At 38.2% G+C, this 21,072-nt stretch overlaps 1 protein-coding gene across 1 annotated transcript in view; it reads right to left on the bottom strand.

Moving 5' to 3' along the window:
- Positions 1-20,856, bottom strand: part of acap3b (ArfGAP with coiled-coil, ankyrin repeat and PH domains 3b) — a 42,876-nt gene extending 22,020 nt beyond the window's left edge. Inside the window, exons 1-2 of the mRNA XM_077603674.1 lie at positions 20,594-20,856; positions 164-221 (exon numbers count right to left, since the gene is read on the bottom strand). Of these exons, the coding sequence (XP_077459800.1) occupies positions 164-221; positions 20,594-20,640 (105 nt within the window). The 5' untranslated portion in view covers positions 20,641-20,856. The remainder of the gene's footprint in view (positions 1-163; positions 222-20,593) is intronic.
- Between the last annotated feature and the right edge of the window lie 216 nt (positions 20,857-21,072).

The raw sequence follows: 21,072 nt of genomic DNA, 5'->3' as shown, positions 1-21,072 counted from the left end.
GTCCATCTGGTTTTAATCGACAAGGACAAAGAAAACCAATTAGCTTGCACATCAGCTAGAAGCTGATGGAATTCTCCAGCAAGACATTATGATTCAGTCAGAGAAAAATCTATTTGTATTAGTAATCCTATACAGTATTTTTTTTTTAAAAATCATTCTGTACCTTGTCCAGCTTCGCCTCGATCTCCACCACATCCGTTTCCACATCGTCAATGCCGGCCCTGAAACAATAAAAGGCAAAGTTACTAAAATAATTATAGACATAAAGGCACATCTATAAGTGTCAAAATTATACAATAGGTCAATAGGTAGTGAAATAGACTGAAATGTTGACTTTTTTATGTTTCCACTCTTCTCAAATGAGGTTCTATAAAACTTTGAAGAGTGACTTCTGGTTCTTTTTAATTTTTTATTAGTTGATCCAAAAGAACATTTGTGACGTCAAGCCCTAAAAATATATTTGAAAATTTGACCCATGTTTGAGAGCTTACGTCTCAGTACGTACTTTATTTATAAATGTTACCGATTCCAAAATGGCAATATCATCACTTTGCCATCCATCTATGAAAGTAGTAGCAACAACAGTTTAAGATGCATAACACTGCCAATCTACCTTATAACTGTACTCTTTTCTGTTTTAGTCAACAGCTCAACTTTGGTAGTATTTCAACCCTTCTGTATTTTAAGATGCAACGAGACACCACACATTTGTACAAACTTGAGCATGAATCCCACTGATGAATATTAGTGAGAATGGCACTGTAGCAAAATGAATGACATCATGTGAAGATATATCTCCTTGGTTCAGTACACAAAGTAAGCATTCCAATCTAGTATTTCAAGGACAATACCAGTGCGATAAATCATCTGGGTTTCGATTTTTTATCTTATCAGATAATGACACACACACAACAAAGGTCTCAAAGACAAAACAAAAAACTCCAATAGTATCAACGCAACTCAAGATGTAAAATCTTTATGACTCGTGTGAATTCCACATTGACATCAGCCAAAGTTTATTGGATCCTTTCCATGCAACGTCAAGCGCCCCACCCTGCTTCATAAGCTGCTGGAACAAGCTCGTCATAACACCAGGACCCTTGAGGATGGTCATGACCTCACCATTAAATTCCAAGCCCACCCTCATCTACACCTCTCTTGAACGGAAAAACGCCCCCATTCAAAGAAAACAACAAGTTAAGCCACATTTGCAGCTAAAACTCATTTCCAATATCTTGCTCTGTTCATAATCAATCAGACAACACGAAAGCTTGAATCCTCACACCTGCTCTGAGGAAAAACATTGACAGAACACCTCTCTGTGCCTGGACCATTATTGCAATGCTTAAAAGTAGCAAAGGCTCACTCAGAAGGAAAAAAAAAAACAATGTGTTTATCCAATTTGCCCAAGAACAACAGTAGCATAAGCATGTGTGTGGTCTTTACCAGAGGCTTGTGTCCATGCAGATGCCTGTGTACATTGTTACACTTGACTACTGTTGCTGACATGCAGAGTGAAGTCTACCATTAAATAAACTCTCATTTGCTACTCTTCACTCCAGCAATAAATCAAACACATCCGCATGGTGGTGATGCCTTTAGCTTTCAGCAAACAAGCCCAATGTCAAACAGCTATTGGGTGTGGGGGATAAGCTCATTAAATCAAGTACTATCACGCACGGCACAGTGTCAATGAAACGTGCGCTGGAGGTGGCAGCCGACATCTTAACGATGAAACCAAGGCAGACATTTCTCAATATGGTTTTTGTTCCAGCTTCAACGGATCAACATGTGTACGCACAAGCACATGGAATTAACTATAAGTACACTAAGAAGGTTGTCATCCCCACTGAGGTTAAGTACAAAATAGAGCTTTGGGGACTGTAATTTGTGTTCAACAAGATGCTCAAGGCTGTAAAGTTCATTTTGTCATCAGTCAATATTTGACTGTTTGTGAATGTGTGTGTGTGTGTGTGTGTGTGTGTGTGTGTGTGTGTGTGTGTGTGTGTGTGTGTGTGTGTGTGTGTGCATTTGTGTATACATACTAAATATCCACAAAAGACATGAGATTCAAATAACGAGAAAAACTGATTGAAGGATTATGGTTAAAGCTAAAAAGGTCATGCATTAAATAAACCTATGTGAAAATTTGTTTTTACAACATCAATCTCTTTTTTTTTTATAATCCCTTTCTACTGAAATACATACCATGCCCCAGTTACATTGACCACACAGAATTAAGGATGTCTAAAAAAAAAAGACAAGTAAAATTGGCTATTCATTGGATAAAAATCGGGTAGAATCTCTGGAAAATAAACAGACATAACGTAATGAAAATCAAGTCAAAGTTGATTAATTTATTGATATGTTCTGTATTTTTCCTAGTTGTCTTCAACACTTAATTTCTTTCTTTCTCATCATACAGACCGGTTTGATGTCAAAATATAGAGTTGAGACCATCCATACCCATTCTTGCTGCCTATTAGAATGCAACCTGATATTTATTCTTTTCTTTTTTTCTTTTTACAGAGATAATTCTCAAACAGAAGAAATACAAAGCTGATGAATTGGACAGCGCCAGTATGTAGGTGTACCAAATATTGTGATCACTTTAAAAGCTCCCACGTGTTTGTGGACATATGAGGAATAACCTGAAGCATCTAACAATGATGATGATGATGCAGTCGACCGGCCCAGTCAGAAGGGGGGATGGGCACATGCTTGTTGCCAGTGGTAACATATAGTAGAGTCTAACATCATCGGCAATGGGGGAGGGGAGCCTCACATGCCCTTACGCCACGTGCAGAATCACAGGCTCAACAAGCCTTCATAGCCTATTCTGGTCCTGCCACTCCTTATGTGTGCCCAGTCTGCATGATGCTTGCGTGGAAATCTTCTTGCATCTCTTCACGTTAGTGCACACACTCATACATCTCGAAGTCCGCCGTGCCATGCACACTCGATGTGTCACATGGCATCCTATCTACATCGGCATCAGTTCAAGGACTAGAGGGACAGGGGCAGCAGGAAAAACAGGGCCTCTGATACCAGTCAAGCTTAAGCCCAGAGGCAAGAATAGTCACATGCAACAGGACATCAGCAGCCAAGACATGAGATGAAATGGTTTGTTTCTATTACACATTGACAGAGTGCGCACATGTGACTAAGGAAGGCCAGCGTATGAGGAGACTTTGTCGACACAAAAATGCAGTATTTGGATCTGGTGTAAAATACAAGTACAGTTGTGTACATGCAGATGTTTTTGTATTGATATGACTCACTGTAGTTTTAACAGTTGGATGGACAGTGTAATCCCTGTTTTTTTAATCTGTCAGAATTTGTGATCTGACTCAGCAGATCAAGCTATGATGGGCAGTGACCTATATTTCTTTTTTTAAAGATATCAGGTGAATGGATTGCAATTGCAATCCTTCTCAAACTCACAGACAGGAAAACAAATGGACCAGGAGCACAATCTGACAGATCAGCCGACTGCTGAGCCACAATATAGAATTACTTTCAGCCGAAACAACTTTTAGAGCAAACATTAGGGTAGAATTTCAGAGAAAGCTTTTGTACATCTGCCTCATAAATTTCAGACTATCAAATGGAATGTGTTCAAGACCACAAATGATCCGAGCCTCAGACCAAAACTTAATGATATCAAGATAAATGAAAGATCTTTCAGAGTTAAATCCAAGATGAAGATACATAGAGCCTGACACAAGCCCAAAAACTATGAAATATAGTTTCAAAACCAAGGTTAAGCAAATTTGTTATTGGCACACCCATAGGAAGGCATGAGGATGTGTTTTTTTATTTTATTTTATGTTTTAAAATGAATCCAAATGCAATTACATTCACTTTTATTCAAACCAACTTAAGTTAACCGACTCTACACATGTTGCATTCTGATTGACGTCTTCATCTGGCATGGTTTTCTCATTGTAACTGTTAAGAATATTCCATTTACCTGCCCAAGCCAAGGAAATTACAATTAAATTAGAATATAGCAGTATTTGCTTCACATATAGTGAATGTGGCATTCGCAGAGAGACGTTGATATCTGCAAGGTTTTCATGCGTCAGAGTATCAAAGAGTTGCTAGATATGAAAATATGATTGCCAAGCCTAATTAACTGCATAAAGAAAAAAAAACTGAAAACAAAAACCTTTTCTGATCTTTCATCCTTTTGTGAATAATGTCATATCGGGATTAAAATGAAAAATTGGGAATCATGTACTCTCTGTCTTAGACCACATTCATAAAGTACACATGCATGTGCACATACACACAGATAGACAAACTCATTTATAATTACACACTTTCATCATCCTCCACCCACAAGTTCAGACGGCACACATGTCAAAATCTCCCCATCTCAGAATTCCAAGAAGGGAGGCAACCATGGCAACCGTTCATTGACCCAAATCACCATGGTAACAAGCATCAGCATTACTCACGCTTTTTTAACTGACCAAATTTCTCTTTGTCTGATGTGATTCCACTTGGGTATCTCTCCGCCACTCCCCAAAGCTTGCAGTATTGTAAGGTATGTGGGATTTCATAAAGTAATACAATACCTAACAAGGTCAGATTAAGGTTACATTGCTTCTTTCTTTACAAAAAAATCAAAACAAACCTAAATCAAGTCATGGTGGTAGCTGATGTTCTTTGAATTCATTTCAACATTGAAACGACTGCCTAAAATAATTGTGAAAATAATCTCCCAAGGTCTGAAATAATTTTAGTCCCTAAAATACACTTGCTTTCAAGTGCAACGGTCCATAGCCTAGTTGCTTTGTTTGCTGATAATAGATGGATGAAAGTGTTTTTTAGCATGGGGACAGTGTCAGAATCTTAACTCTTCTTTCTTTGTTCTGCAAACTATAGAATGTCTTCATATATAAACATTGTTGCATTTGTGTGTGAAAAATCTCAATTGTAAAGCATCAGCAACACGTTGAAAACAGATTAGTTACATTTAAGTACATTTTAAATATTGAATACCGACCTGATTCATTGTTCTTTGTCTGAGCGTCATCAATTTTATTACTGTAAATTCTGCTGATAGAGAATATATAAGTGTATCTGTGTACGCGATTGACAATGGAGTAGAACAAGAAACTCATCTGTGCATTTAATTGGACCATTTGTGAGGTCAATGCACAATCAGCACACCAGTAAAGAGCTCACAAATAAGCTCAGTCTTCATCAAAAGAGGCTTTAATAAAGCATCCTCACATTTTAAACACGCACCCGCCTTAACACCCTGCCTATTTGCACCATTGGCTAGTTAAGGCAAACACTGGTATCTTATGCGAGGCTTACAAGGGGGCCTTCACTGCTCCCCCCCCCCACGTGCCCACCAACCCTGGCTCTATAAACAAAACAAGCATCACACTCTTTACATGAAAAAAAAGCATCTAACTGTTTCAACAACTAAAGACGATACAACGGAAGTCATCCATTTTCCTATGTAACTTTATTCCCATTCTGGTCAGCGTCGAACTGGAGCCAACATCTAAATTGGACCAGGGGCAGAATGGATGCAGGACTGGTCACTAGCAAATCACAGTCGACAAACGACCATTCATACTCACGTTCATATTCATCAAGCGCTCAATTACCCTAAAATGAATGTTGTTCAGACGAGAGAACCCGCACAAGGGAAAAGATGCAAACTCCTGCCAGGAAGGCCCAAACCAGAATGAAAACAACAGCGGTACAATTTGAGGTTCAACCAACATTATCTATACACCATACCCTGCATATCAAACAAATACGTTAAGACATATGAGCGGATGGTGGTAAAGTTTCTGTTTCAACCAACATTATCTAATGAACATTATACTCTCTCCCTCAACAGCAATAAAAACATGTTTCACATGTCCTTAGACATATTTAATTTTTACACGTTAAGCACAGTTTTCTCATGGGTGCAAACATAACATTTTGAAATAAAGCAATAAAATGATAATTCAACTAACCTCAGTAACTGCCGGTTACAACTCCAACTCCATTGAAATTGTGTCAAACAAATAAAAACAGAATGAAGTGATTTGCAAATTGATGTTAAACAGATATTAAATTAACTGCACTACAAAAATAATATACTTGTTGTAATTGATTAACTATTGCTCTTAGCAAACAATTATTAACTTAGAGTTTTATGGCTGCAAAATGTCCCCAAAAAGGCTTGAATGGGTAACAAAGAAGAGTGAGAGAGTTGAGGAATGCTCATCAAACACCTGTTTGCAACATTCCCAGAGGAGAATGGCCTTATGGGTAACAGGTGGAAGCCATGATTGCTTACAAAATGAACTACTCTGAATTGCTCAGTTATTCACAAAGAAAAGATAGGGCGAGGTTCATCTCTTTGTGAGCAAATGTGTGAGGAAATTTAAAGATTTCATCATCTACGTTCCATAATAACATCAAGAATCTGAAGAAATATAGTACGTGGCAAGGCCAAAAAACAACATTGAATGCCTGTGACCTACAATCAAAAGACCAGTTAATCTAGTTTGGCGCCAGATCCATGAGTGTAAATTAAAACATTCGGACACAAAGCAAATTTATCAACAAAAATGTGTTTTTAATATGGATAATAATAAGGTTATATGTGTTCTGATCAAAATAAAAAGTGGCGCTAAACTATTCTATGGCATTTAAACTTGAGTTTGACCTTAAAACTAAGATTAAAAAACAAAACAACAGGTATTTGAGGACAATTCTGATTGGTCCAACTCAAATTAACAACAAAAACATTTAGAAAGGCATGCAAAACTTTAGCTGCATGTATTATTAACCTATTGCATAGGTTTGCGATACACATACTTCACGACACTAGCGCAATGCCAATATTTTTTAAATACATTGTGCCGTTCTACTGAAAATTTAAATGAGCTGATCTGTCAAATAAAAAGAATTTGAATCATAGTTTCACTGTTGTTCATCAGCATGCCATCTACAATGGATCGTGTAATGTAAACATGATCTGTCAATGGATAATTTATGAACACTGTTAATGATGCGCTAACATGACTAAATAAAGAATTACTGCGAACATACTGTGTGAAGACAGTTCATCTGCTGCACTTTCTATGAACTCAATGTTTAACTTTTTTTGCCAAAGGACATCGGGAAATGGAAACGTCATGATTTCCAGAGGACAGGGCTACAGGAAGTGTGCGAGAAGGCCTACGAGTTTGAAGCAGACACAAGTTATCCCTCTCAAACATACTTTGACGGTATGACAAACCATGTGGCACCAGTTTGTCGGAAAATGAAACATTTGCTTTCAATGCCAAGACAGGAGGGATGAGATTTAACTGGGGAAAAGTCTGACATGAGTTCCATTATGTGCTGTCAACATGTGAGTCAGAAAAACTCCAGGGAGTCATGAAATTACACTGAAAATGATCTGCATAACTCAACTCTCGTCGAGTGTGTATAAGCATGCGACCTTCAACTCCAGATGCTCCCAAATGTATGGTTAACAAAGTAGTACAGCCAGTCAATTGATGTTTAAATATCGACATGAATACTTTTTTGAAGGCACACTGGGAAACTCATTTCGGTATTACTGCAAGGGTATTTCCACATTTCCTATTTTAGTGAGTTATATTATTATTGGACCAACCAGGAAATATGAATTACTGCTAGTGTCTGTGCTAGTATTCACAAGTAAGAAAAATAATCTTCAATTTAAGTTATTTTGTGAATTTAATGATTTGTACAAGAAAATAGTCTCATCTAATTCCTGGGGGAAAACGATGAGTAATTTTTTTCTTTTGGATTTGTAGTTGTATTGAGAGTGGCATCAACACTAAAGCCTGTTTTTTTAATGAATTATTAGTACATTATAAAATAGGTGTTTAGTCAATGTAGTGCTTTCACCAATTACAAAGACAATAATTTTCACATTTTACTTTAGTGTAGCAGAGCATCTCATCAATATTGCAAATCTATTCAATTTATAGACCGCATTTTATGCGTATTTACTTACTAGTGCATTTTGTGAAATGCCCATTGCTAATTTGGAGCACTTTAACTGACGGCTGTTTTTTTGTTGTTGTTGGTTTGCTACCATATACAGCTCAAGGGCTTGATCATGTTGGATCACGCTGCACTCACACACACACAAAAGGAATGCGAACTCACATCCTCGCTCACCACGTTTGGTGAATGACTGCCCACGTCTTTATTCGGGTAAAAGGAGATGAAAAACGAATGATGCTAGGACTGTGACTCTGGTAAAGCAGATCAAAACAGAGTTTATTCAAATGACAGCAAGAACTTGGGAGTCTCTTAAAAGGTTTTTCTCAGTAGAATTCAAGCTGCCAAGTTTTAGTTTGAGGAGAGTCACCGACTCAATGCAGCAGGAAGTGGCATATATTCTTCAAGCATTTGAATTACTTGTTTGTGAACTTCTTTGTAATCCTCTGGAGTCAACAATCATCCAACCAAAAACGGCAACCGGAACTAGTGGGTGCGGAAACAACAAAAACAAGTCACTGATTATGTGGAACTGTTTGTTGATTAATCTGTCATAAAGTAAGAATGGCAAAAATGGAGCGCACTGAAGCAAAAATAACTATAATAAAGACACGCCTAATTAGTAGGAAAAAAAGAACTAAAGCACTAATGCCCAAAATGTATCTGGTGGCTTACAGTACTTGAGAAAATGTACTGGTATGTACACTAGTCGAATGTCAAAGCTCCACCTCTGTAACCTTCACTTGGCTCCCTGTGGCCATTGAGCATCAAGCCAAATGCACACTGACGCAGGCGGCATGAGAATCGAAGAGGAAGAAGAAGACCTCCTGTAGTGTAAACTGCTCGCTCCTATTCCCCCAATAATTTATTTCTGTGGTCTTAGCATCCATCCCGCCCACAGCCAGCTGACAGCTTCTTATCACAAAATATGTGGGTTGTTTTGGCCTGAGATGGAGCCTCACAGGAAGTCCAGACAACCACATTAATAGCAAACGATTAGCCAGTAACAATGGAAATATATGAAGTTTGTATCAACAATAACTGCATCTTACAAAAAAAACACATTTGAAGAAAATATGCTTATATATGAGCTGGATAAAAATGACTACAATTATAATCATTTGCAGTTGTGATGAATCATATCCATTGTTGTTGTAGAATTGATGTTAAAAAAAAACTGGATTAAAAGCCCTGAATATTCAGTTTTTATAGATCTAAAACAATGTTTATTTTAGCTTTTTTTATATATTTTTTTAGATTTTACAAAATAATTTTTGAACCAAAAACACAGAAAAAATAGATTAAAAAATTACAATTATTGATTTAAAAGGGGGAAAATCAGGAAATTTAATATACATCTATACTCTTCATTTTAATTTGATCCTAAAACAGAAAGTCGGCACTCATGATTTACTTTCCCGGGCCAAACAAAATGATGCGGCGGGCCAGATTTGGCCCCCGGGCCGCCACTTTGACACATGTGAGTTCAAGTGTATTTTCTTCTGATAAATGTGTTGATTTCTGGCATAGAAAATGTTCACAGCACACAGTGTTGACGCCAAATTGATGACTAAGCCATCTCTGTATTACACCCCCACATGCCTTGAGCATAAAGGCAGAAAGAGAAACTGGAATCCTGAAAGCAGCACGGACTTGTCTGCACATACGTAAAAAGAAAACTAAAACGCCACAGTTGTCAGCTGAATAACTGAGCGATGGTGATCAAGTGCATAAATTTGGAATCAGGCAAAGCATCTGTTCAAACCCAAATGGTAACAGGAAGTATCACATTTACATGATGCAAAATGTATTTTTGTGGGGTTTTGTAAGAACACGATCTGCTTTCAATGCTAAGATGTACAAATCTAATTGTGTGCCAAATTAGAAAGGTAAATGGAGCTATTGTTGATATAATGTTCACTGAATCATGTAACGTACCAATTATACTCCTACGTTTTTTTCACTATCCCTCTTTTACAGTTTGGTGAATACAATAAAGTCATATTCATTCATTTTTATTCAAAGCATTCCATTTTCTAACTTTTGGAGCCTTTCTGAGCCAACTCTTAAACTACTGATATTCAAAACGCACAAATAAAAAGAAAAAAAGAACATTTTGTGTGTCATATGACTCCCTTTTGCATGCAGCCTGCAAAACGTGAATGAAATGGATGGTTTATTTATAAGAAATCTGACGTAAAAAGAGAAATGACGCATATCCTCTTAGATGAAAGGTTTTCTTTGATGAATGAGATTGTAAAGGGTGACATGTTAAAAAGTTTGACGGCTAGTTCAATGAAAAATGCATGCACGCACGTTGCCTTATCTTGTGAGTGTTTCTTCAAGGAAGTGAAATCTGCTGTAGCGGCCACACACAATGGTCGCGCAGGGCTTTTCTAAAGCACACAAATCGGGACGGATATAAACATTTACACTACAACAGTGGTTTGCAATGCTTTGCTGAGAGGAGAATGGTCCATTTGGGTCGGTCTGCCTTACTAATTCATCCCAAGCAGATTACCTTCTGTGACACTGAGTATGATATTACGAGTCCTTTAAGCCTGATCTTTTTACATACTAAACTCATTTCCAACATAATTAGTGACTAGGCATGTAATGATAAATCAATCTGGATGGATGAAACGATTGGTTAAATACAACAATGCAAAACATTGATGAGCATCATCATTTTGTAAAAATGCTGTTTTGTTAAAAAGAATGACTTTCATTCAAATGTATGGAATGTTTCAGCAATAAAATTGTCAAAAACAACATTTTTTATTGCTTTAGGAGAAATTACTGTGTTAACTGTCTCAATAATGTAATGTTCAATCAATCAAATGACCTTGAATGGAGTCATAGCAGATATGTTGTTACGTCAAATATCCTATTGTTGTCTACAGAATCAAAATTGTATTCTATCATTTCAAAATTGGTGATTTACAAACTTAGGGGCAACTAGGTGATTATCAAAAAATCATGGCAGCCCTAATCTGCACAGTAATTAAGACTAGCATGATGCTGGGTTGAGAGACACATGTTACTGTGAATTGGGAAGGTCAAGGGGTCGACAGAATAACGCGACAGATTTACAAGACAAACAGGGTGGTCTGAGAACAAAACTATGCACGAACTACGGCCCGGAACATACAAATGGAATGTATGACGTTACAGTCGAGGGACACATACAGTCCGACTTTTAATACCGGATGTTATTCATCATCAGTAGCAAATGTGGATTGTTGATTTTAAAGTTATGTGTTGAGTTCGGAGTTCACTAATGTAATTAAGTTAAATTAGTTGGAGATACCTTTGTTCCAGAAAACCAAAGGACATTGTGAACAGGAGTTAAGCACGAGGTAATGCCGGCGAATAAAGACTCAGAAGACTTCTTCTGAGAGTTCAATAACAGATACAAAGAATTCTTGTCTGTCAGAAATATAAATTACTAAGTGAATACTGGGCCTGGTCTAAGACTGTGCATAGTATTGTTAGAAGCATGGGGCAATAAACCATTCAATGTAGAAATCTACCTATGTGTGTCAATCATTTAGTCATTTATTTCTGGAGATATGGACATTGTGCAACATTTTCATGTTGGGATGTACAGGGAACAAATTATATGCAGAGGAAAAAGTCAAATCAACCCAAGCTCTGAACTTGTTCGTAAATTGGGTTAAAGAGTTTTGGGAGGAGATTATTATCCGTTTTATATCTGAATCTCCTTACATTTGGAATCGATCTCGACAACATTTTCAAATCGTGTTTGCTCTCAAAGTCTCTCAAATCCTCTGGTTTGGCGTGCTCTTTGCTATGTGTTCTTGTTTAGACGGCGAGGATCAGCTGTTCTAACACAAGACATGATGTTACAGTAAATGGGCCAACTACTCATTTTAACTGCAGCTTACACAATCCTGAAATTCTATTGATGACGAAAGCAACGCTATAGAAAAATGAATATGGGGTCAAAACTATTCTGAAATGCAGCAGCTTGTACAATTATTATTATTTTATATATGTATATGTGTGTGTGTATATATATATATATACATATCAGCAACACACTTATTTATTTATATATTTATTTATTATCTATTTATGTCTAAAATGTCTTTTCTCACCCTCTTTCTACTGTGACAATGAAATTTCCCGAATACGGGATGAATAAAGTTATCTAATCTAATTACAAGTTAATTAATAAAATCTAGAAGTAACTTTAAAAAACTAAGCTGATTTTGAAACATGATTCGACTTCTTGAACAAGTTGATGCAAATACAATGAACGTCACTACACAGCAACTGTAAACTCTTGCTCTTTTGACCGAAGTCAACTTCCTTTAGCAGTTACCGTGAAACTTTTGCTTGTTTGACACAGCTGTGAATTTTAATCTTGTTCCACTGCGGCCCAAAATCTCTCTTACACAACCTCCGCGTTCACCCAGCTACATCTGGATCATTGGGTTTCCCACTGTGACTCTGCATGCACATGCCAAAGCAATATTATAATACTTCCTCACTGTACTCAAGACAGTCACTCTGCCTCGGCTGGTTCGATTTTCCCATTGGGTTAAGATTAAAGAATGAAGATGTGCCCTCCCATGTGAAAAAGGAGCAGGGGTGATGAGGATGGAACCAAGGAAGTGTGGGACTGCTGAGATGGCACATAGGAAGGAATGTTTTCATTCGGTTACAAGGAATTCCACAGAAGTCTGGGGCAAAGATGCAAGCTGGAGAATGTAGTAAAAAGAAACATGACAAGGCAATTCGGCAGTCTCTGAAAGTAAAATCAGCTCTTTTCATGTTGTCAATCACACTCGTGGTTTCGGCGCCACGCTGCTTTTGGGATCAGTGAGAGGGTCAGAGCTGCTGGGAAGCATGATCAATGATGACACACTAAGGAATGATCAGGAATTCAAACCAAGGGAGGAACATGTTTACTGAAGAGAATGTTAGTCAGGCTTTAAGTGCTTTGCTTTCACCGCACAGCCGTCAACATGGAGGGAAGGAGAGAAACAAAATAGGTTACAACATGAGACAAGAGCAATAAAAAGGAAAATAGAGATGTGAGGAAAGCCACAGCGTTCCGAACCAAACAGCAGAGCGCCAATAAATCTATTGAACTATATTCCAAATTCGAGATCGATCCAGCGGATTCCAGATGTGAGACGCCTGCAAGTAAAAGTAAATCTCCCAGTCTCAACTTTGTCTCAAGACACGATCTGTATCTGACCATCAATAATACAGCTGTCATCTTCATCTAGACTAGCAGCCTTCATTTCCTGTCACACACTTTTAGAGTTGCAAGCAATTTTTACAAGCATTCACATCACAGTTGCTCCACAAGAGGAAGTCATCTAATCAATCCCTGATGATTCAAAGCCTTTCTCCAAATCACATCAAGGAGGTGAACACACAACAGCATTTGTGTGAGATATGCTGTATAAAGATGATGACAGAAGAACAAGAGCGATCAATGACTAGTGTGAGATTGTCCTTTTTAAGTGGAGGAAACTTAAATGACACCAGATGATTTCAGGCTTGAGAGCAGACAAAGACGCACTTCAATCACGTTAGTGGTTGAGGCAACCAAAAAAACCACAAAAATATGTGTTTCTGACCTCAACAAATGGGTTTGTCACAGGACTTATTCCATAACGCTTACTATTTGTCTGAATCCAAACTGATACGATAAGTAAGGAAGTTTTAAATGCAACTCGAAGATTTAAAAAAAGTTGACCACACCAAAAAAAAACAGTTCATCAAAAAGTAGGCTGTTCTATTGGACAAAAATCTCCCTTTTGTTTGGATTTGAGTACATATTAGATGTTCCGTGTTGTACCTTGTATTTGCAGGGTTAGCTTGACTTTGACTTCTTAACCTTAAACTCTTGAAAATCACCTGAGTTTTATAAATATATAACCCCTATGTGACCTAGGTTGAGTTTAAAAGTGTGAAAAACATACACGAGTCTCAGTTTTCTTAGCATCCCACATGTGTACATTCTCGTAAAGTCCTGAGAGGGTTTATTCATGCATGGCCTAACGTGTGACAATCAGTGTTGAGGCCTGGCCAGCACAGATTCATTCCAAAAACTCCACGCTGACTGCTGGTGACTGCCTGCCATTTTATGACATACTGGGAAGTGAGATCTCAATGGTAAATGGGGTTGGGGGGTACAAGGGTTAGATAGTGCCTGCGGCTTCAGCAGAAAAAAAAACAGGGTTTTTTTTTTTTTAAATACAAAGGTCGAAAATGCTGCTGAAATTAAAAAAAAAAACTGGAAATGTTTCTTCAGCCAGTCAGTTGACAACCAAGTAAACAAAAACAATATGAAAACAATGCATAATAACTGGTATCCCCCCCCCCCCAAGCTGGATGGGCCATATGTAAAAAAAAAATACTTTCACAAACTAGTGCAGTAAATGCATAACGTAGAAAATGAGGTGCAATACACCTCTGTTTGTTCACTATGTGTGGGGGGATGAGGGTTGTGGGATTAGTAAATCAATGCACTTCACAGGACACAGCTCCACCGTGAAGCAGCATGCCAAGTTGGATTATTTAAGGTTTTAAAAAAGACGCACACATTATGATGAGTGAAAGAGAAGGACCACCGATTGTATTGGAAACTAAATATTGCAATTCAGCCCCAAAAAACACATGGTGTGGTAAGCACATTTACATTAAACTGAGGGCAACAAATGCTACTTATTGTTATTGGGGAATGTTAATTTGAGGTCAAATTAATACCATAACAAGCGTGGTCACAGAACAAATTTAACTTTAAAGGCAACATCAATTTATTTGTGGGGAAAAAAACTGTTTATACATACACATGAAACTCAATTGCTTAATGTGAAGGTGACTGTGAGTGAGCTTTCATGTTGTGTGTTGACTATCCAGTTGATTTAATCAGAGTGTGGTTGCTTATAATCCTATTTCATATATGGCCTCTACACTAAATCCCCGCAGCAGCACGTGCAGCTGAGTGGCAGCAAAGCTGCTTCGTCGTGGATTCATGAAGTGCCCACGTGCTGGACTGATGTAAAGCTAATGTGTGTCCCACGCGCATGGAAAGACTATGCGACAAAATTTATTCAGATCATCCATGGCACAAGGAATCGTTAATTGTGCGTTCAGTCAGACAGGGCAATTCGTTTACTGTTTTGTTCATATTTCTGACCATACGCAATAGATCAATTTACCAGTTTTCGCCAGTATATTGGTTATTTTGTTTAGGGTCACGCTGGGGGTGAATTTTGGGCGAAACGCGGACTACACAAAGGACCGATTGCCGGTCATCATTAGAATAATTGCTAATCAACGTTAATTGTGTCCCAACTAACCAATGAAAAATTTTGTCAAGAAAATCACAAGTATAAAAGATTAGGAAAATCAACTTAAATCTGGCAACACTAAACAATGCATTTAAAGAAACACACTATACAAACAAACAAAAAAACAATGTAAAATGTACTTTGCCTGATAAGAAGGCCAATAGATCAATGTGTGGTCAGTAACATAGAGCCAGCAGAGTCACATTTTAGAATAAAAAGAAACATCTCAAACATTTAGCGGTAACTTATGCACGTTTTTCTAACACATCAATAAAACCCTTAATTTGGAGAGTAACGTTGTACTGAAAATCAAATCTACACCATACATAATGTTGACACATGACTGCATATCTCAATTCTCAGCAAATATTTTAAACTAGTGAAATATAAGCAGTAATTAATGGTTTAGTAAGCAGCAAATAAGATGAGTGAAAATTTAGTGCTCCTTAACCTATTTCAGGCAGCATCCTGATTTCCAATTCAGTTACTTTGCACACATGGTTGTGCAACAGTCAGAGGAGAACATTCATTTCACAAAGGTGTAGTCAGACACTTATATAACTGTGAGTGTGAAGGGAACCTGTCAGAACAAACGCTGGAACTCAGTCAGACCTCCACTGTGAAACAACATCTCAACAAGTCTTTGAACTAGCAGAAATGGTTCATGTAGTTGAGTGTGGAAGCTTCTGCCTTTTTACACGCATAGCCAAAGACACATTGATGTGCTCTGGTGCCAGGGAGCTTCTTGATATTTTCCAAGCACTTATGCCACTAAAATGTGATGAGAGTTCTAGAGTTTGACTGCTAATTCAAAAGTTACTTTCATTCAAGAGGTGGAGCTTTATTAGTCATCATAACAAAGCTCTTTGTGAACAGATAGCATGATTTCACAAGCGAATAAAAAACAATGTGCACTATTTGTCCAAAGGGACACCAGGAATTAAATTCTTCAGAAAGGGCAAATGGAAGACAATAGAGTCTATAAGCTCCTCTCCATTGGCTCAAAGACAGTTAGCACTCTTCTTGGAAGAGGAAATGCACAACCATTCATGCTCACACTCATACCTCAGGGAATTTAGAGTGTTCAACCAGCCTACCATGCATGTTTTTGGAAATGTGGGAGGAAACTGGAGTACCCAGAGAAAACCCTCAGAAGCCCAGGAAGAACATTTTCCTCAGATTGAGGACTCACCCTGGATCGAACCTTTGACCCCAGAACTGTGAGGCCGACACGCTAACCACTCGGGCCGCCCGCTTTAAGACAAAATCAAAATTCATTCGAGGTCAGATTAGATCAACATAATCGGGGTAAAAGCAAAGCCATATGAAATACACACACAAACACAAGGCATTGTAATCATAAAAGGGACTAAGTAAAAAAATGTAATTGCTTGACCTCACTATACTGTCAAAGGAAAATCTACATACATCTCCGTGATGCAAATCCCTGGAGATTATATCCGATGTTTCATTGATGGTATTTATTAGATTTATGGGGAAGCAATTTATAGAAAATGCAGAATTCTTAAACAAAGCTGTGCATTGTCAAATTATCTTTATCATATAGATATGAGCAGTTGGATGATTCTAGGTCAACGTGATGACGTTTTCCTGTGAAAGCATGTTTGTGCAAGAATACATCCTAGAGTTAGGACTAAGCAAATTTAATGTGAGTGGTCTGAATCCTTCTTAATGTTTGTGGATGTCTATTTCGAGCGAGGTTCTAGAGGTCAATGGGGGATTTGAAAGTGGGTTTTTTTTCCCTCTGAAATACTTTTAAGCAGACGAGTACATTGTGTGGAAAAACGACTTTATTCTTATGTCACTTTTTCCTGTGATACTTTGCAGATTCCAGCACTTTGGTGGCAGACAACTTTCTAAGTCTCTCACTTGGGTCACTGCATTGCCATATTTTAGCCAGTTGGCCCAATACTGTACAGCTTTATCTCAGACAGGTGAAGAGATGATATGCAGGATTAAAAATAATGGTGCAGGAAGTAATCCAGACTTTTATACAAAAGCACGGCACCAGACTCGTATCCAGAGCTTTGAGAGGGCACTTTAATCTGCCAATAAATACATACGAGCTTTTAAAGTCATGTCGGGAAAGTAAATGCGGGGTGGCAGCGCAGCACTTCCAACATTTTTTAAGCAAGTTATGAATCCCCTTTCGTGATTTATTCATAGTACATACTCGACAGATTTTCCATCAAATTAATTTCAGTCAAAAGGACTTCACCCCTTTATCTGCTACAGCATTCTCACTTCGACGATTATTAACGATTCTCCTTAACAATTTCAATTATATAGAATTTAATAAAGATGCTAAGGATAATGGGAAGAATATTCCGCAATGTAGTTTATTTACAAAAGCAATAAAAATAATTTGGAAAAATCTAATGAAGCTCAATCAATATGATCATACAAAACATTTTTTTGCATTTTAATAAATAACAGATTTATAAAAATAAAGGTTCTTCTTTTGTTTACTCATTGAAGCTTTTGGCCACCTATAACAAGCTTTTTAAATGAATACACACAGACAGATTGTGACCACTCGTGCTTTTTTTTTTTCTTGCAAGTAACCATAGCAACCACTCTAGACGAGGCAAAAGAAATCCTTGGGGAAACGACACGACATCATCTTCCACGGTTGTTCTGCTTTGAGAAATACTAGAATACCCTTCTGCTTAAGAAAGCCCTTCTGTACATTTATTTACCAGAATGATCCCAACTACTGTGGCTTAGCTTCCGAAAACGATGAGATGATATGATTATCGGCCACCTGGCAGGTTAGACAACATTCAACAACAGGTATGACGGCAAACAATGAAATGTTGTGTGTCCCTTTTCAAAAACACACACAGGCACACACAAAACTATTGTTAAGGAACATAATTATAGACAAGGTATTTTGTAATGGTGTATGAATTTGTCCTGAATCTTCTTTCAGTTTTGAATGAGGACTTACTTACTAACAGGTTGACAAAACGGACAAAACAAAGAAATGTGTGTTACAGATGCTCACCATAACTTCAATACATTTCCATGCATACTCAGTCATGCAAAAACACAAAGGTTGCACAAGTTAAGACCTGCTGGGAGTGGGTGTATAAGAGGTGCTGCAACACTGGGCAAGGTAGAACACTGACTCTCAAGCTGCTTTTCTAAAATGACACAACAGCCAGAGCCAAGAAGCCCGTCACCCCAATAAAGAGGAAAACTACCCAAATTCAAACATTCCAACCCGCTTCGGTCACCTTTTACAATGAAGAATTCCCATTAAATTGTATGAGCCCAACCTGATGCAAGCAAGCATCGTTTTAATGTTGTAACATGTTGAAAGTGGCCTCGAGAAATGGAGCAAAGGCATTATAATGTAGACAAAAACAATGACCTTGAACAGTGGAAACAATTGCATGTGATCTCAATCTCTAATATTTTAGGCAATGACATTGATTGATGGTGCATAGTGGTGTCCCTAATTTATTTTTTAGTTCTGATCCAATTTTTTTCAAGATTTGTTTAGCCAATAACATTGCCATACCAATCTTCAGCTGAGCCGTACCCATATTTTTAGAAAATGGTTAATACCAATTCAAGTTGGCATTTACTGTCAAACTAAACACCTTCTGTATATAAACAAGCCTTGCTCAGCCTTTCAGCCAACTTGCTAATAAGATCAAACAGATTATTCGAATTTCCATAATGGTTATTTTGTGTCTGCGTATTTGACTGGCAAGTAAATCCGTGACTGCTCACCAGTGATTCAAATTCTAATGAAGACCAGTTGTCGAACCCTGCACAATGAGCAACCGTTTATTTAGTTTTTCTAGCCATGGGGAAAGCTTCCTGCAACCTACAGCATAATAAACTGTATAGCAAAATAAAAGGAGGTACGTTTAACCTCCTCTGACCTGGCATCCACATGTGTGGACATCACGTTTTTGGTTGTGTTAAATTTTGGACTACAAGGGCCTGACATCCACTTATGATGTGGACATCATTTTTCTCAGAAATGACATCATGAAAAAAGATAATTCTTGGTTTTTACACTCATTTCAAGCCTAATTACAGCCTAAATATCAAAGAGAAAATAAAAGTGCATGCCTTGCAAGAGTTTGGGTCTTAGAAGATTAAGAGAGCCATAAGTCAAAGCACTGAGTTGCAACTACATTGTTGTCTGCCACAACTATTTGCAAGTATCCATTACATGTTGGGTGTAAATGAGAGAGTAGCATTTATTATGACCTCATTTTTAACCAAAGGACATTGCGGATTTTTCTAAATAGCACATGGGATCATGTCAGAAGGTATGAGCCTTTTTCAACCTCTTCCTGTGACCTATCCTCCTCGCCATCTAATTCAAAGAGTGTGTCAATATCCTGCATCTGTTTATAGGAAGACTCGATTGTAAGCGAACTAGAGGGAAGCAACACATCGGTGACAGACGCTGACGCGATGAGGCTAGGTTTTTCCATTCATTTGCATGAGAGGCTTACAAGCCAGGCTCGCACGTGGCTGTAGTGCAGCCTCTAACACCCAAAGTGGACAGGCAAGAAAGGGGTGGGGTGTTGGGGGGTGGTCAAACAGCTGTACTATAAGTTCCTTGGGAAAATGCTCGGTCCCCTGCAGAGATCTTTCTCACGTCCCTGCTGACTGCTTGGCCAGGATGGAGACAAATGCAGCTGCAAGGACATCCACTATACATACGTTCCTGCTGATGCAGCAAGGCCATTTTATACATACATACACACACATACACAGAGATGCGCATACAATCGGTTTTAAGAATGAACTCAGCACATCAAATAACTTATTGGCCGCCATTGACGGCACTAGACGCCCACTCCATTTTGACTGGGAGAGGCTGCCAGTGAGGAAATGGATTGGACGTCTGGCGACGTCAATGGCACGCACCCATGAGCATTTGCATACAGTTCTCCCAGTTTTAATGAAATGGACGTCTATCCGCGTCAACGCTAGACAATGAGTTAACGAGCACCATCATAAGAAAAAGGGTCCAAACTGGACTAAGCATTTGATTCGTTTGCCTTTTATACTGAGCCAAAATTACAATGCATAATTCTAAATGATATACATAGATATAACATTTATAAGTATAGAATTCCATTTTGAATGACATTTAGGAATGCATGATTTGCCCACCCTGTTGGTTGGTGCATGCAGCCCACCGAGAGGTGGAAAATCATGCGTAAAAGAAGGCGTGCCGTTTTTTAGCGCAGCAGTCTTACCTGAACCGGGGCGAATCCTTGATACATTCTTCAAAATCCACCGTCATTTTTGCGTCTTCGTCGTATATTCCTAACTCAGTGTGTCAGTGTCATCGCCCGCAGCGGCTTGTTGCTATAAACCGAGGAGACGCTCGGTGACTGGTCGCCAGTTTCGTCGTAGCCTCTTCCCAGTGGCACCCTGACACTAAAAAGACGATCGGAGTGCACTGTGACTGAATTACTACAACTAGGGGGGGTGAGGGGGTGTCTGAATTGGGGAGTGAGCGACGGAGACCCATGTGGGAGTAGAAGAGCATCGACCAGTGACGACTTGTGGGTACTGCAGTAAATCAAATGACTTTAATATAAACTAGTGATTTTAAACTTCATCCAGTAAAAGTTTTTTTTACTTCCATGTTTTTATTCTGTACATATTTTAAAACAAAGTTTGGTTGTAATTTATGTCAATACATTTGCTTTTAATTTGAAACAGTGCAACT

Source organism: Stigmatopora argus, chromosome 6 (genome assembly GCF_051989625.1).
Source record: "Stigmatopora argus isolate UIUO_Sarg chromosome 6, RoL_Sarg_1.0, whole genome shotgun sequence".
Taxonomy (NCBI): Eukaryota; Metazoa; Chordata; class Actinopteri; order Syngnathiformes; family Syngnathidae; genus Stigmatopora; species Stigmatopora argus.
The sequence above is the reverse complement of the archived record's forward strand: the minus strand, read 5'-3'. Positions and strand labels throughout refer to the sequence as shown.